We start from the raw sequence: 16,564 nt of genomic DNA on the forward strand, positions 1-16,564 counted from the left end.
CTTGCACATCCCAGTCCCTCCAGCCATGAGCCTCACTGCTGAAATTTACCCAACACCACAAACGAGGCAGATGCAGAAAGAGGCAGATGCAGAAAGAACCTCAGCCATCAGTTGGATGCAGGGAGCTGCTGCAGCTGGTGGTTCAGTAGGTGGCATTGTTCTCTTGGATATGGCGTGAAAGTGATGCTCAGCTCCAGGGAGGAGCACCCTGCTGCGGTTGTTTTGCTAAGGATGTGACAATAGTGGGGAGGTCTGGCTTCCTGTGGTTACTGATGGCTTCTGGGGATTTCTGAACCATGCTTTCAGCCTAATTTCAATTCACTTTAGTGGCTCCCATAGAGCAACTGTGCTCTTCCCAAGCATCCCTCAGGACTTTTTATGGACTGTTGGCTGTGGTCTGTCCCATACTGCAGAGCACTTGTGGGTTTGGTCCTCTGTCTTGAGTGAGGAAAGTAAGCAGTGAGGAAAGTAAGGTCTGAGTTGAATGAACTCTGACACTCGGCTTCAGAAAGAACAAGGCTGAGTGGGTGTTGATATACCCAATTTGGAAGATCTTCAAAAGTGGGAGTTTCTGGTTGACAAGTGCTTTGCAGATGTGTTTTAGTAACATTAACAGATTTTTATATAACTATAAGACTTTCCCTTCAAGCTGTCAGTTCATCACTCTTTGTTACACTTGTCCTTTGTAGTTTTAACACACTAATAATTTGGTTATAAACAAAGGCATTCAGTATTCACTATGAAATGCCTATATACATTGTGCAAAAAAACCTGTGCCATTTTATATGGCAGTATTATGCCTTACTTTTTAATAGTGATACCAAAAGAATGTGGTTGTTTGTTTAAAAATAAAAATTAGTTGAAAAATCTATATGGAAGACAGAAGTAGAGATTGAGCATCTTAAAATCCCAGGTCTTACTGCTCCCAAATGTTATAATGAGACTTCAAAATTTATCATCAAACTTTACAACTGGCCCATCTCTCTGGTGTGGTGCCCAAAGACTGACATTGGGTCACCCTATGTCCTTGGGCATGTAGATAGGGAAAAACGGTGCATTTGGTGATTTGAAGATAAGACAGAAGGCGTTTGAGCAATATCTGTAATGCAAGCATGGCTGTGATAACCACACTTTAGGGGAGTTAACCATTCCTATTAAACCATTTGGCTGGTCTATGTGAGCTGTTCCTAGGAGCTTGTATTGTTTATTCTCGCCTGGGATACACAATGTAATTGTAAGAGGAGATAAGGGTAGTAATTAAAAAGTCTGTTGGAAGATTAGTGCTCTGACACGGTCTCTGCACTCAGGATGACACATCACCTGTTCGTTACACAAAGGGTCCTTCAGGATTTCAGTACAGATGACATGCATGCAAATACCCCCTGCATGTGCTTATCCAGAAAACTCTTATTTTGAAAAAAAGGAAGGAAAATTTGAAAAAATAAGTATCTTCTGTCCATACAAAATCACGATGTGCAACTAGAGATGCAGCAGTAGAGGGATGGCCAAGATGCAGGAAAGACCTCTGCGGCCTGAGGTAGACTATCCCTCCATGCCTTTGAAGGGAGAAAGTAATTACACCATTATTCTGGATGACTTTTATATGAGGTTGCGCATGATGGAAAAATACAATAGCTTCCCGATCCAATTTTCTTCCCACGCAAGGGTAATCACAATCTGTCCCTAAATATTGCTGTGTCCTACTAATATACATTTATTCCTGTATCTGGAGTGCTGAAAACATTGTGCTGCTTTGTTACAGAAATCCATAAACTCTTGTAAAGTTTCTTAAATTGTGTTTTGGAGAGCTGGTGGCTTGGAAGCTTGGCAGCTTGGTCAAAGGAAAATAAAACATACCAACTCTAACTTTGCACAGATGGTTTTGCAGCATTGAGGCCTACTTCGCTGAATGGGGTGATAAATCATCTCGGAGTTATTCTGCTTCCAGTTACTCCATCTGTAATCATTCTAGTGTGGTTTCAGAAGGAAATGCATGCATATAAACATGAAAATACTTCCTGTCCACATTGAGGGGAAGGTTTCTTGGGATTTATTTGACAGACAACATATCATGAAACCCTTAAATTGTAACTAACTAGCACATTTTGGACAAACTTTTCAAGCAAAAGCATAAGTGCTTAAAGCAAAGTAAAACATTTCTCATTTCATGTGAAAGATGATTTGGCTCAGATATGAAGCTTTGGCCCTATACCCAGGGCTGCTTCATCTGGGGACAGGGAAAGGAGAAAAAGAAAGATGGGAAAGGTATTTTGTAAACACTTCTCTCTAATTTTCTCAGAAACAGTTGCTTTGACTGGACTCATTTGACCAGAGCAGCCATTTACATTGTAAACAGCCACCCCTGAAGCATGTATTTATAAGCACTTATTTACAAGAATTGCTTCTAGAGGGCACTTGATCTCATCTGGAAGAACATCTAATCCTTGCTGCCCTCCTGAGCAATGAAGGAAGCTTCATCCAAATGGAGCTCATCTCCCTTCCCAGCACCCTCCTGACTGTCGTACTTCTTCACATGCCTGGTTTTGGAACTCTCTCTTCAGCCTGGACCCAAAGCTGTTTCTTTGCATGAAGAAATTAACTGCGAACTACGCTACAGGGGAGCAAGGATCTTTAGTGGGATGAAAGAGAGACAGAATAAAAGAGAACATGATAGAGGTCTTTAAAGTAATGAGTGGCAGAGGAAGTAGAGGAACAACTGCTCACCGTCCTAGCAAATGAAGGGTAGATTCAATGAAATAGCTAGTGGCAGGTTTCATAGCAAACCAAAGAAGGTATTTCTTTATGTAACACCTAGATTAGCTGTGAAACTGCTTACCACAGGACACTGCAGGTGCTGAAAGTCAGCATGGATTCAAATGCAGGCTAGGAAAATCAGTGGAAGAAAAATTCCTGTAAGAGACAACCACTGATTCAGCAGTCCCTGACGTTCAAATTGCTAACAGTTTGAAGAATATTCTGGGCATGTCATGACTATATATGTTTGTACTGCTCCTCCTTAATTTCTTTCATTGTTCTGGCTTACACTTCTCTTTTTTATCATCCTTCACTAATTGCTGTGATCTGAATGGACCTTTCACCTGATCCAGTAGAGCTGTCCCTGCATGCAAGTGGTTTAGCTGCAATGTGATGAAAGCTAATCCCTGCTTCTTTCTTCAGTGCTTATCTTGTATGCAACATCTGAGTGCTTCTCACCACAGAATAATAATACTACTAGTAGTAATAACAATACTACTACTACTGATAATAGTTTCTTCACTGCTAGGAAAAGCTCTTTCTTCTCCTGAGGCCTATCAGTCTTTTCATACAGTCAATTTAAAGCGTGTCTTCATGTTAAGGCGTTAAAGAGAAAACTGAATTCTAATGGATTTAGTTTTAATACTTCCTGACTGTTTCAGTCGATCTCTCCCATGGAGTGTACATGATCTACTGTTCTTCAGGGCCAAATATTACCTACTTTTCTGAAGTTATCTCAGAAATGACCGGATCAGATGACCCAAAGGTGCAGTTTGCACCTCCATTTTATGAACTGAATTTTTAAAGTATTAAATATTAAAGGTAGTGTAAGACCTTGGGTGAGTCACTTCTGAGTCATCTGAAAAGCCTTTGGGCTTAAAAACTCTTGAGCACACATTATAGACAAAGCAAATTTCTCCAGAAACTCTCGATAAACGCAATTTCTTCCCACCCTACATACAGAAAAGTTAGAGACTTTAGAAGAATGTGCCTCGATAAAACCGGTATATATAGTAACTTCCAGAAAACTTGGTACAGGAAACAGAACATGGAATACATTAATAAGCGTATTTCTTTTCACATAAAATGGAAGTATTGTGTGATTCCTGGAGATATCGTGTAATTCCTGGAGTATTGTGTGCAGTTCTGGTGTCCTCAACATAAAAAGGACATGGAACTGCTGGAACAAGTCCAGAGGAGGGCCACGAAGATGATCAGGGGACTGGAGCACCTCCTGTATGAAGACAGGCTGAGGAAGTTGGGGCTGTTCAGCCTGGAGAAGAGAAGGCTGCGTGGAGACCTCATAGCAGCCTTCCAGTACCTGAAGGGGGCCTATAGGGATGCTGGGGAGAGACTCTTCATCAGGGACTGTAGTGGCAGGACAAGGGGTAACGGGTTAAAACTTAATCAGGGGAAGTTTAGATTGGATATAAGGAGGAAATTCTTTCCTGTTAGGGTGGTGAGGCACTGGAATTGGTTGCCCAGGGAGGTTGTGAGTGCTCCACCCCTGGCAGTGTTCAAGGCCAGGTTGGATGAAGCCTTGGGTGGGATGGTTTAGTGTGAGGTGTCCCTGCCCATGGCAAGGGGGTTGGAACTAGATGATCTTGAGGTCCTTTCCAACCCTAACTATTCTATGATTCTATGAAAATGAAACACTGTTGGTTTGAAGTTCCTCCTTTTCAATTTGTGTGACTGTTTTAATTATGAAGGAAAATGTGATTTCTCCTCATTTCTCACTGACTCCAGTGACAGCTTGATTTCAGCCAAAGATCATTCATTGATGGTACGTGAATTTGTTCAGCCTGGTAGTGACAGTAGCTGCTTATTCTGCAGCAATCCTCTGTCAAGAGTGCTTAAATTATGTCTTCTGGAGGAGTGCTTGAACTGCTAAGCCAGAGTGAGAAAAGTCCCGGAAACCTCTCTTCCTGAGCTCTCCCTGGAATAGCTAATAATTACTCTGGGGAGGGGATAAAAAAAGAAAGTGGAGAACAAATTACACAATGTCTAAATAAATCTCCAGTTTTGTGCTTCTGGGGCACTCAGCCATAAGAAGGAAGACCTACATTCCCAAAAGCACTTCAGTGAATACTTAAACATCTGATAGAAATTAGGGCAGCTTTAATCATATACCATCCCCATTCATAGGAGTCCAGGCAGCTTCCTAGGACATGGGAGATGCAAGTTCAGGCCACACTGGGCAGAAAAGAGATTGGAAGCAAGATTTCTACTTCTTTAGGCAAGAAAGCTAGCTATTATGCAATTTTTGATGGCACCAGCACTAACATTAATTAGCTTGCTTGTGAAAAGGCAAAGGAGCACTTGGTCTGTGAATCCCAGCAGGGACTGAGGATAAAATAGATGCCTGAAAGAAGAATGAGTGTATGTTCCCTAAAATATCTCAATATTGTGTAAGAATATCAGTTGTAATGCATTGGCAGATATTTTATGCAGCTGAAGATCAATTATTCATGATGGAATTTCCAGATTTAGCATTACTGCTTCTTGGTCATTGAAAAGTACATAAAGCTGATTGTCTAAACATGCATAGGGAAAATCCTGATCTCAATAAAGTCAATGGAAGCCTCACCATGAGAGAATGTCACCCATTCCTGAAGAAGTTGATAAACCTGCCTGCAAAGAAGCATCTGTACTCAGCCATTCTGAACCTCATCCACAACATAACAAAATCAGTGGGAACCTTTCTATAGATTTAAATAGACTTTGGATCATGGTTTTGTAGGATAGTTCCACAGTTTTGTAGGATAGTTCACAATCATGCTTATGCGAGTTTACAGACGTGTTGATGAGCATGTATTCAAGTACATCTGCGCATGTTTGTTAGATTACAGAATGGCTACCTTGGCATCTGCAGCCCTTAATCAAAAAAGTTTCATTATTTAGAAAAGGAAATTGTTAGGCCATCACTCTTTATTAATACCATATGCTTGAGCTTGTAAATACAATACACTATGCACACTATATAATAAAAAAACCCTTGTATTGAACAGCATTTAATAGATCATGTCAGCTTTAAAGGCTGCAAACAGTTCACAGCAGACTAATCTAGTGAAATTAGGACAACACAGAGTTCAAATAAACATTGTGATAAAAAATAATAAACATATTTTGCAATGTAACTTTGGGGAATCAAACCGCTAAAGCATGTAAACTGTGAAAAACACTACAGTTGAGAGCCTCTTCCTAGTACTGATCATTAGTTTAATAATAGGGTTTCTAGTAAAATCCTTGTGTTACTAAAAAGGCACTAGTTTCTCAAATGTACATGTTCATTAGTTGATTATGAACCCATATAATTTGTAATTAAATCTGCTCTACAGATGACTCTGAAAATGAATCGAGTTCACTTTGTGAAGATTTAGCTGTCTTACCAAACTTTTGTAATCCTAAGCCCCAAACTGTGGTCTATTTCTTTCAGGTTCAGAGTCCATCAGGTGTGATAAGAAATGACAGCAGATGCAATCCAAAAAGCTGTCCATCTTCCAGGTCTATGAGCTGGTTAATAAAGGACAATACCTCTTCCTGCGCTCTGATCATCTTTTAGGTCAACGTGTGCTAAGACTACTGTAGTTACATCAGTATTATTACTTCAGCATTGAGGTTGTTGTCATTCACAGAGGGTCTACTAGAGGATTTACTGAGATGAGTAAGTTTCTTCGTTCCCTTCACTCCAGTATGAAACAAAATCTGTTCGGTAGTAGAACAGCCTTCTGGCGAGTTTTCTACCTCCTCGGAAGTGGGCACTCTGATTTGCTCTATGGACCCAAAGCTCTTACATGGGTCCATGGCCCCAAGAACCCTGGGACAATGCCTTATCACAAGAAAATATCTGCAGTGGAAATATTTGCAAATGACTGTTAGAGTCACTTTATTGCTGGCAAAGGTTATTTGTCTGAACAGTTCTGTCAGTGACAACTTGACAGGTTTACTCCCCACACATTTTTGTGTTTAAATACCTCAATGTCCTGATCTTGCATTCCCTGGCATGAACACAACAGTGACAAAAAGATAAGTGTAAAATGAGCAGAATTCAAAATTACTGCCTTTGCCTAACAGTGTTTGAGTTAGACAAAGAAACTATCACCAGGATATTAAACAAAGGGTAAGGTGAATGAAGATGTTGGACAAAACATGGAAGAAAGCACTCAGAGTTTGTGGAATACATGGCTGGGACCCCAGGTATCTCATGTCATTAGTATAGTAAAAGTCCTTCAAATTAATTTAACTGTTCAGCTTTGAGCCAGTGTGGTTTTATTATTGTTACTTAATCATTTGTCAACTGTAAGTCTAAATAATCATCCTTCAGCTTCCATGACAGCTTGAATAGCTCTGCAACCACTCTAGAACTACAAATATTGCAACTCTAAGACTACCTCTTAACTATTTTTTACATTACTCTCCCTTAACAATTTTTCCATCTTTTCTCAATTAAATCAAGTTTTCTTAGTTAATTTTGGCAAAAGGGGAAAATATGATAAAACCTGAATTATCTCAGCTCTTAACTGTTCACTGTTGAAAAGGTTAACACTTTACAAAAATCTTAAGGAAAAGAGAATTTCATTAGAATTTCAATCATTGAATTTATACCAAAATATCTGATATGAAAATCTGGATCAGAGTGGTTTTCCATTCTCTTGTGTTAATTTTAAATCTCAGCATGGTTTAATGGAACCAGGTAAATGCCTGGGACATAAACCAGCATAGTTATTCAGGCAGTACGTTATGCTCTCCCGACACATAAAATGGAAGCCAGTCACTGAGCCAAAGGGTGAATTCAGAAACTGGAAAAATAAACAGAAACTCACTACTCAGTCTTATATAAGAACCTAATTAGAATGGATGCAGTCTAAAATAATTCATGAAGAACAAAAATATGCATATTTTAGGTCCATGGTATCCCCAGGGTACAACATCCGCAAGGGCAACCGATGCATTTTGCTTCCTAGGCACCACATTTGCTTGTTTGTTGTGAATTGGGAAAACTGCATGTTAGTTCCCCTGGATGCTCTGGGACTAATGTTTACAGTGTGTTTGAGTTGTCACTGGCAAGTTACTACAAAACGTAGGTACGAAGGACCCCTATTTTTGGAACTCAGGGATCCCTGTGAAAAGACATTCTGGCTTTTTATCAGTAGACCAGCAAGCAAGTTTGGAAGATTAGATGGTTGCAGGGGTCAGTACTACAAGATACCTAAAATCCAAAGGACAGAAGTTCCTGACTTCTTTCACAACCCCTATAACTGTATTTAAGAACCATGTAGCATTTTAACATCATCCTTTAGTATGCAGCCAATGGAGGAGCTGACATGACTAGTTGTCTGGTGAGAAAAGCATTGCACAGAGACTCTTGAGATCAGAGCTGTAGGGGCTCCCAAACAAAGAGGGTTCAACCCACAGCTCTTGCCATATGAATGCTCCAGACACAAGGTTTTCAGTCAGGTTGGAAGAACCATTTTCCACCTTCCCATTGTCACAGTGAAGCCAAGTGTGCAAGAATCCATGGGGAAAGAAAGAAAATAGGAGAAAGTGTGACTATGTAACCCCATGGACAGGTTAGGTGCTTAAGTGGGACAGGGAGCCCTGGGTGCTGGGCTTTGCTCCCAGCACCATTTAGGCATTTTGTGATAAGCACTCTTGTTGTATGATACATAGAAATAATCCAGAACTGACTCATGAGGAATCCTGGTCCTGACTTAGCTGTTGTCATCCAAGTGGTTTGAATAATTGTATTACATAAGCATCTCTCTATTATAAACCACATGATACATGATGACCTTTTCTGGAAGAAATAATTACCATACAGGTTTGCCAAAAGCTATAACATATTCAGTTAATATAAGCATTTGTCATTTATTTTCTACATCCTCGTTAATTTAGTTTTGGAGAACAAGTTTTTAAAAACATTGCTTAGAAATATGCCTAAGAAGAAATAGAGGCAAATACTTGTATATTCAAACAGCCTGAAATTAATCTTGGCCCAAAGGTGTTTTTTTCTGGAGTGGAATTGACTTTTAATAGTCACTCTGTGCATTTGCAGCTGATTCCACATTTACCTGAACTTCCAGTAGAAAATTTTCTTTCTTCAGCTTACGTATGAGTTTCCTCATATTGCTGCCATTATTGCTGTTTGAACTCAAACTCTTAGATCTGTTTGGTATTTAGGACATTTGTAAAGAAAATGTGCTTAGTCCTGTATGAGTAAATGTCAATATTTGACTAATTGAGTATTTCTACATTCTTGATAGTCTCATCCAAAACTCACTGAACTCAACAGAAATCTTCCTGTGTCTCCAGAGAGCTTTGGATCACTTCTTTCCACAGCCATTTGTGTTCTTCACTGTGTAGAATGGTACAGTTGTCACATAGCAGCTTTGAGTTTGAACAGCATTTTGTCTGGCAGCTATATGTCACCATGGCAAAACACCTTGCTGATGGCTTGTTAGAAACAAACGCTTCTAGACAGCTGTAGCATACTTTCCTCTAACACCTTCTAGAACAGAAATGCATTTGATAATGCCAAAAAAGCTACAGATTCGAAATGTCTATGGAAGGTGCGGATTGTTGCAGTGAGTGTTCAGGATGCTTTCTCAAACTTTAGCTTCTCAATAAAACTCCAGTCCTTTATGCTGAAGGACTTCACGCTGCGTCAATACACAGTATATAGATAGGGACAGGTGACCATGAGTAGTTGAGAGGAATTAGGGCCATCACCACCGCAATTTAATCCTGGTCCTCTCGCTGACCTTTGAGTTTTGTCAAAGTGCTGGACTTTGTGTTTAGGAAGATCTCCCATTTGTGAATCGGGCATATTATTTGAAACATCTTAAAAGGTATTGGGAAACCTTAAGACAGATTTAAAGCTCTCTTGGATGAAACTTTCATATGACTGTATGAGACAGGGACTAAATCGTGGAAATATGTATGAACTAAATATATATTTGCAGAAGTTTCAGCCTATGCCTGGTAATGTTTATCCCAACCTCTTCACCACAGCTATGTATGCATTACACATCATTCCTCTGCAGAAGTGATCTTTATGTTTCAGACACTCAAACCCATACCAGGAATCTTTATGGGACACCCATGCGAATACATGGGGAGGAAAGGGAGAGAGGGCAAAAGGAGCCTTTTCTTTCACACAGCTCACATACAGAGTGTCAGTGAGTTCAGAGTTACACTCTGTTTACTTAACAAAGGAGAGAGAGTAACCACAGAGTGAGTAGTGGTAAGCAGATGGTGACAGCATACTAAAGCCAGTGCTGGACTCTTTCACAGGTAAAAGTGCTGAACCACAGCTATTTCCTCATACAGGAGCCTCTGCCCCACATGCAGCCCCTGGCCTGGTGCTGGGACGAATGCTGACACAGCTGCAGGCTGAAGTAGTCACCACACACCTTTCTTCTAATTCAGGAAGAATTTTCTCCTTGGTGCAGCACAGCGCTGATGCACCAGGTTCAGAGACAGCACAACTGAAAGAAGAGGTTTTAAACAGCACATGCCTAGTTGCACCAGTCCTCTGGGTTCATTTCACCTCAATGATTCCATGAGACCAACCCACTTGTACCAATCCAATACCATTTTGGAGAGTGTTTAATGGTGCACAATCACATTTACTAATTTCATGTTTATTTTCTTGCTCTCATGTCACTCACACAGCCAAGAGGAGTGGAATTTCCTCCCACAGCTGCAGTGCTTTGAGGAGCCATTAACTGCAATCTAACCCAGCTCAGCTGCAGTGAAGCTAGCAGTGAGTCTACAGACAGCTCTGGAGGGAAGGCTGCTGATGTGACCACCTGTTCAGTTCAAAATAGTCCCAACAGCCCTCGTGTTCTGTTGGGTTCTTGACTACGCAAATATTATGGAGATCACCTGGGGAAAACACAAGATTTCTGTGCACATAAACAGCTATCGCTGGCTCATTGCTTCACTCTGTACGCAGGAAAGGCTGAGAGTAATCCTGTCTTTGCAGCATTTCCCTGTCAAGTTTGACAATGTGGGTTTCTTGTGAGAACTCTGGGATTACAGAGGAAAATGTAAAGTTAAGGAGTGTTTTTTGATTAAAATGCTCAGAAATCCAGATCTCAGCACAGCTCTGTGCTGGAGACCCAAGGCACCAGGTGGCAGCTATTTCCTTCAGTACTATGTATAACAAAGAGCACTGGACTCACTGATTATGTAATTAATTTTGTATTTTCACAGAATCATAGAATCATAGAATAGTTAGGGTTGGAAAGGACCTCAAGGGTTCTTGGGGCCATGGACCCATGTAAGAGCTTTGGGTCCATAGAGCAAATCAGAGTGCCCACTTCCGAGGAGGTAGAAAACTCGCCAGAAGGCTGTTCTACTACCGAACAGATTTTGTTTCATACTGGAGTGAAGGGAACGAAGAAACTTACTCATCTCAGTAAATCCTCTAGTAGACCCTCTGTGAATGACAACAACCTCAATGCTGAAGTAATAATACTGATGTAACTACAGTAGTCTTAGCACACGTTGACCTAAAAGATGATCAGAGCGCAGGAAGAGGTATTGTCCTTTATTAACCAGCTCATAGACCTGGAAGATGGACAGCTTTTTGGATTGCATCTGCTGTCATTTCTTATCACACCTGATGGACTCTGAACCTGAAAGAAATAGACCACAGTTTGGGGCTTAGGATTACAAAAGTTTGGTAAGACAGCTAAATCTTCACAAAGTGAACTCGATTCATTTTCAGAGTCATCTGTAGAGCAGATTTAATTACAAATTATATGGGTTCATAATCAACTAATGAACATGTACATTTGAGAAACTAGTGCCTTTTTAGTAACACAAGGATTTTACTAGAAACCCTATTATTAAACTAATGATCAGTACTAGGAAGAGGCTCTCAACTGTAGTGTTTTTCACAGTTTACATGCTTTAGCGGTTTGATTCCCCAAAGTTACATTGCAAAATATGTTTATTATTTTTTATCACAATGTTTATTTGAACTCTGTGTTGTCCTAATTTCACTAGATTAGTCTGCTGTGAACTGTTTGCAGCCTTTAAAGCTGACATGATCTATTAAATGCTGTTCAATACAAGGGTTTTTTTATTATATAGTGTGCATAGTGTATTGTATTTACAAGCTCAAGCATATGGTATTAATAAAGAGTGATGGCCTAACAATTTCCTTTTCTAAATAATGAAACTTTTTTGATTAAGGGCTGCAGATGCCAAGGTAGCCATTCTGTAATCTAACAAACATGCGCAGATGTACTTGAATACATGCTCATCAACACGTCTGTAAACTCGCATAAGCATGATTGTGAACTATCCTACAAAACTGTGGAACTATCCTACAAAACCATGATCCAAAGTCTATTTAAATCTATAGAAAGGTTCCCACTGATTTTGTTATGTTGTGGATGAGGTTCAGAATGGCTGAGTACAGATGCTTCTTTGCAGGCAGGTTTATCAACTTCTTCAGGAATGGGTGACATTCTCTCATGGTGAGGCTTCCATTGACTTTATTGAGATCAGGATTTTCCCTATGCATGTTTAGACAATCAGCTTTATGTACTTTTCAATGACCAAGAAGCAGTAATGCTAAATCTGGAAATTCCATCATGAATAATTGATCTTCAGCTGCATAAAATATCTGCCAATGCATTACAACTGATATTCTTACACAATATTGAGATATTTTAGGGAACATACACTCATTCTTCTTTCAGGCATCTATTTTATCCTCAGTCCCTGCTGGGATTCACAGACCAAGTGCTCCTTTGCCTTTTCACAAGCAAGCTAATTAATGTTAGTGCTGGTGCCATCAAAAATTGCATAATAGCTAGCTTTCTTGCCTAAAGAAGTAGAAATCTTGCTTCCAATCTCTTTTCTGCCCAGTGTGGCCTGAACTTGCATCTCCCATGTCCTAGGAAGCTGCCTGGACTCCTATGAATGGGGATGGTATATGATTAAAGCTGCCCTAATTTCTATCAGATGTTTAAGTATTCACTGAAGTGCTTTTGGGAATGTAGGTCTTCCTTCTTATGGCTGAGTGCCCCAGAAGCACAAAACTGGAGATTTATTTAGACATTGTGTAATTTGTTCTCCACTTTCTTTTTTTATCCCCTCCCCAGAGTAATTATTAGCTATTCCAGGGAGAGCTCAGGAAGAGAGGTTTCCGGGACTTTTCTCACTCTGGCTTAGCAGTTCAAGCACTCCTCCAGAAGACATAATTTAAGCACTCTTGACAGAGGATTGCTGCAGAATAAGCAGCTACTGTCACTACCAGGCTGAACAAATTCACGTACCATCAATGAATGATCTTTGGCTGAAATCAAGCTGTCACTGGAGTCAGTGAGAAATGAGGAGAAATCACATTTTCCTTCATAATTAAAACAGTCACACAAATTGAAAAGGAGGAACTTCAAACCAACAGTGTTTCATTTTCATAGAATCATAGAATAGTTAGGGTTGGAAAGGACCTCAAGATCATCTAGTTCCAACCCCCTTGCCATGGGCAGGGACACCTCACACTAAACCATCCCACCCAAGGCTTCATCCAACCTGGCCTTGAACACTGCCAGGGGTGGAGCACTCACAACCTCCCTGGGCAACCAATTCCAGTGCCTCACCACCCTAACAGGAAAGAATTTCCTCCTTATATCCAATCGAAACTTCCCCTGTTCAAGTTTTAACCCGTTACCCCTTGTCCTGTCACTGCTATAGATACCAAAGCATTCATCCAGTGCTCCAGAAACAAGAAAGGCCATCGATGATACCCCTTTAAAAACACACAGTCCCTCAGAGGTCATTATCTGTCACTCAGTGCTGTGACCTGTGAGATGACAATGCAGTTTCCTCATTCATCTTGTCACATTAGCTATAAGGCAAGATGCCTCCTCCTTCTTTGCTTAATCTTTTATAATTTCCTGTAGCTTTGTTTTGCTTTTCTATGCAACATTTTGCATAGAACTTAAATGTAAATTATTTGACTGAAATTGAATTGTTTACACAGAATTCTGCTGCTCATGAACAAACTGGCAGTCACTTCCATAAATCAGTAAGTCTTGGAAACCACCAAGAGTAGTGACATTATTAGTTTTCTGTTAAAAGTCCTTTCTTCAGCACATTAGATCATTGAACTGATCTCCTTGACTTAACCAAGAATGACAGAATACCAAGTTGGATGATACATCACGGATTAGCTGGTCCAACCTTTCTTGGCAAAGCATGACTTAGACTAGATGGCCCAGCACCCTGTCCAGCCAAATCTTAAGTTTCCAACATTGGGAGTACACCACATCCCTGAGAAGATTATTTCAATGGCTAACTGTTCTTCACGTGAAAAAAAATTCCTCTTGTGTCCAACAAGATTTCTGTCTGCTCCTGCTTACTAATTTACTCTTTTTTTACAATTTTTTTAGGCCAAGGCCATAAGGGTTTTCTTTTCTGTAAATTTTATCAGATAGCTTCTTTTTAAAAAAATATAACCTTTTTTTCCTTTCTTGCAGGTCCTGTTGCCACCTTATGATGATCCTGTGAATGGAGCTGCAAAAGATCCACCACCACCTTATGTATCAGCATAAGTGAGAGAGTGCTGTGTACCTAGGGAGGATAGCTTTACTTTTCAGACATTGGAGCAATAGTTTGACAATTCCACTTCCAGGATATAACCTCTATGGGTTATACAATGCTGTTTTCCTGACATATTGAAAACTAAATTGTATCATTAAAATTCTGTAGATAGTTTTAATAATTTGCTGCAGCAGTGTTTCAGAAACTAGTGAACTACTTTCAGAACAATTCTTGGTAGTGCTACGGTTAGGGTAGTCACTGAATAGCTTTTTCCACCATGTCTGACATGCAGTGGTTGATAGAGAACATAGAACTTTGCATTCCCAATCACGCTGAGAGTGTAACTTACTTTTTTTTTAATTTGTGAACCTTCCAAAGCGTTACAAATGTATTTCTCAGATGCCCACCTTCACCTTCAGAATACAGACCAAGTCCGAAACAGTGACATTCCACTTCATTCCTGTTCTGCAGGGATTTATTAAGTTGTGACGCTATAAAGGATGATGACTGCAAGAAGAAGAATGATTCTCAAGCGCTATCCATATGCTTATCAACCTGGCTAATGGGAAACAAATTTAATTGGGAAGAAAAAGTGTGGGAAATAAGAGCAGACAGAGCACGCTGTGATGTGTAACAAGCCAGAACTTGTGGTCTACATGGACTCACCTTGTCCCAGCTTACAAACATTTTAACACTGAAAAAAAAAGAGTTCTTACCGACTTTTTGTAATTTTCTTTTCCTGCCTGTACACCTTTTTCCTTCCCATGAACCTCACAAATACTATTCTGAGGTCACAAAATCCCTACTTTTAGAGTCCCATGGTTAGGTGACAAAGCTGCAACTTTCGCACTCGATATGCAAATGTTTTTCCATTGGAATGTGCCTGTAAATATCACAATGTTCTGCTGAGTGTGAACTAAATTATGCAGATTCTAAGATATATGTTCCCAACCTATGGGAAATTTATGCATGTAACTTCCTCAAGTATCAACCGAAATGTTTTGCATGTTTCTCATATACATCGGCGTGGAGATTTTAGATTCCTTTTATGACTGAACTGGTTGTGCTGGGAATCTTTCCCGTGGGACTCATCCATCCATGAATGCTTGTGTGAGGTATTTATTTATTCCCCGGAGAAGTGCCTCCTGCACATGTAACTTTTTGTTGCTGATGAAGGTTCTACTTTTAATTGAAAAGGAACAAGGAAGGGAATATAATGTGTGTCTCTACCTCTTTTCGTTGCCCTCTGTGTTGTCTCCTCTGCGTTTGGGGTGATTGAACAGGTTGAAGCTAGACTGAGGCCATTGCACACCACCCCAGGTAAAGGGCAGTGCAGAGCTGAGCCACAGTGCGAAGGGGCACCAGAAGAAACCTCGATGCTGTCTCTCCTGTGGCTGGGCTGGCATGTGAGTTCACACCCTCCCTAAGGAGGACATGCGTTCTCGCCCTCAGTGCACTGACTCCATTGTGCAGACTGAACAAGAGTACAATTTTTCCTGCCTTTTTCTGGAAAAAAGAGCTTTCCAGGGGAACACAGGAACAACAACTTCTCTACATGGAGATTGCAACTGTGACCTGTCCTTGCAGAGGCCAGATTCTTTTTGCCTGCCTCTTCCACACCCCTGGGAAAGGCAGATCCCCACTGGCTTGTTGGAATTTTACTTTGGGGTTCATCTACTTTGAGAACAAACTAAGCAATGCTTTTGACTGAACCAATCCTGAAGTCCATCTGTTGATCTCTGTCACAGTGCTGTTGCTTCCTTCAGAATAACTCCACGTATTATTATCTCATTACAGTTATCTTTGGGAATGAATCTGAATTTGGGGGTTGGGCTGGCTGGCTGGGCTTCTGAGCTTCATTTTCTTTCATTCTTGACAGATTTGTGAAGGGTTTCAAACAGTTGTCTGCTTGAGAAAAGCCAGTTGTAAATACATTGCATCTGTGTACACAAACTTCTCTACAATAAAAGGATGTTTCCTCAAAACTATGGAAATCACTTTGCTGGTCTTCCAAGCACAAACATATGCAAATTCCTGCCCAATCAATCTGACATGGCCAGATTTTCTTTGTAAATGACCTAAACAACAGTTTTTCAGTCTACTCACCAGTCCATTTGCCAGCTTTCCCTCCATTCTGTGTAATGGAGAATAGACCAGTAAGTTCTATAATTTATTGTACAATAAAACCAAGAGATAATTCAAGCTTTTAGCTCACTGTCCAGAACTGCAGGCAGTTTTCCAGGTCTGA

The 16,564-nt window shown here is 40.3% G+C and overlaps 1 protein-coding gene across 2 annotated transcripts in view; it reads left to right on the plus strand.

Annotated features, from left to right (window-relative positions):
• LAPTM4B (lysosomal protein transmembrane 4 beta) overlaps positions 1-16,301 on the plus strand; it is a 73,558-nt gene extending 57,257 nt beyond the window's left edge. For both annotated transcript variants that reach the window (XM_065668667.1, XM_065668661.1), the window contains one exon: positions 14,253-16,301. In XM_065668667.1, the coding sequence (XP_065524739.1) occupies positions 14,253-14,327 (75 nt within the window). In that variant the 3' untranslated portion in view covers positions 14,328-16,301. The remainder of the gene's footprint in view (positions 1-14,252) is intronic.
• Positions 16,302-16,564: the final 263 nt, after the last annotated feature.

Source organism: Lathamus discolor, chromosome 2 (genome assembly GCF_037157495.1).
Source record: "Lathamus discolor isolate bLatDis1 chromosome 2, bLatDis1.hap1, whole genome shotgun sequence".
Lineage (NCBI taxonomy): Eukaryota > Metazoa > Chordata > Aves > Psittaciformes > Psittacidae > Lathamus > Lathamus discolor.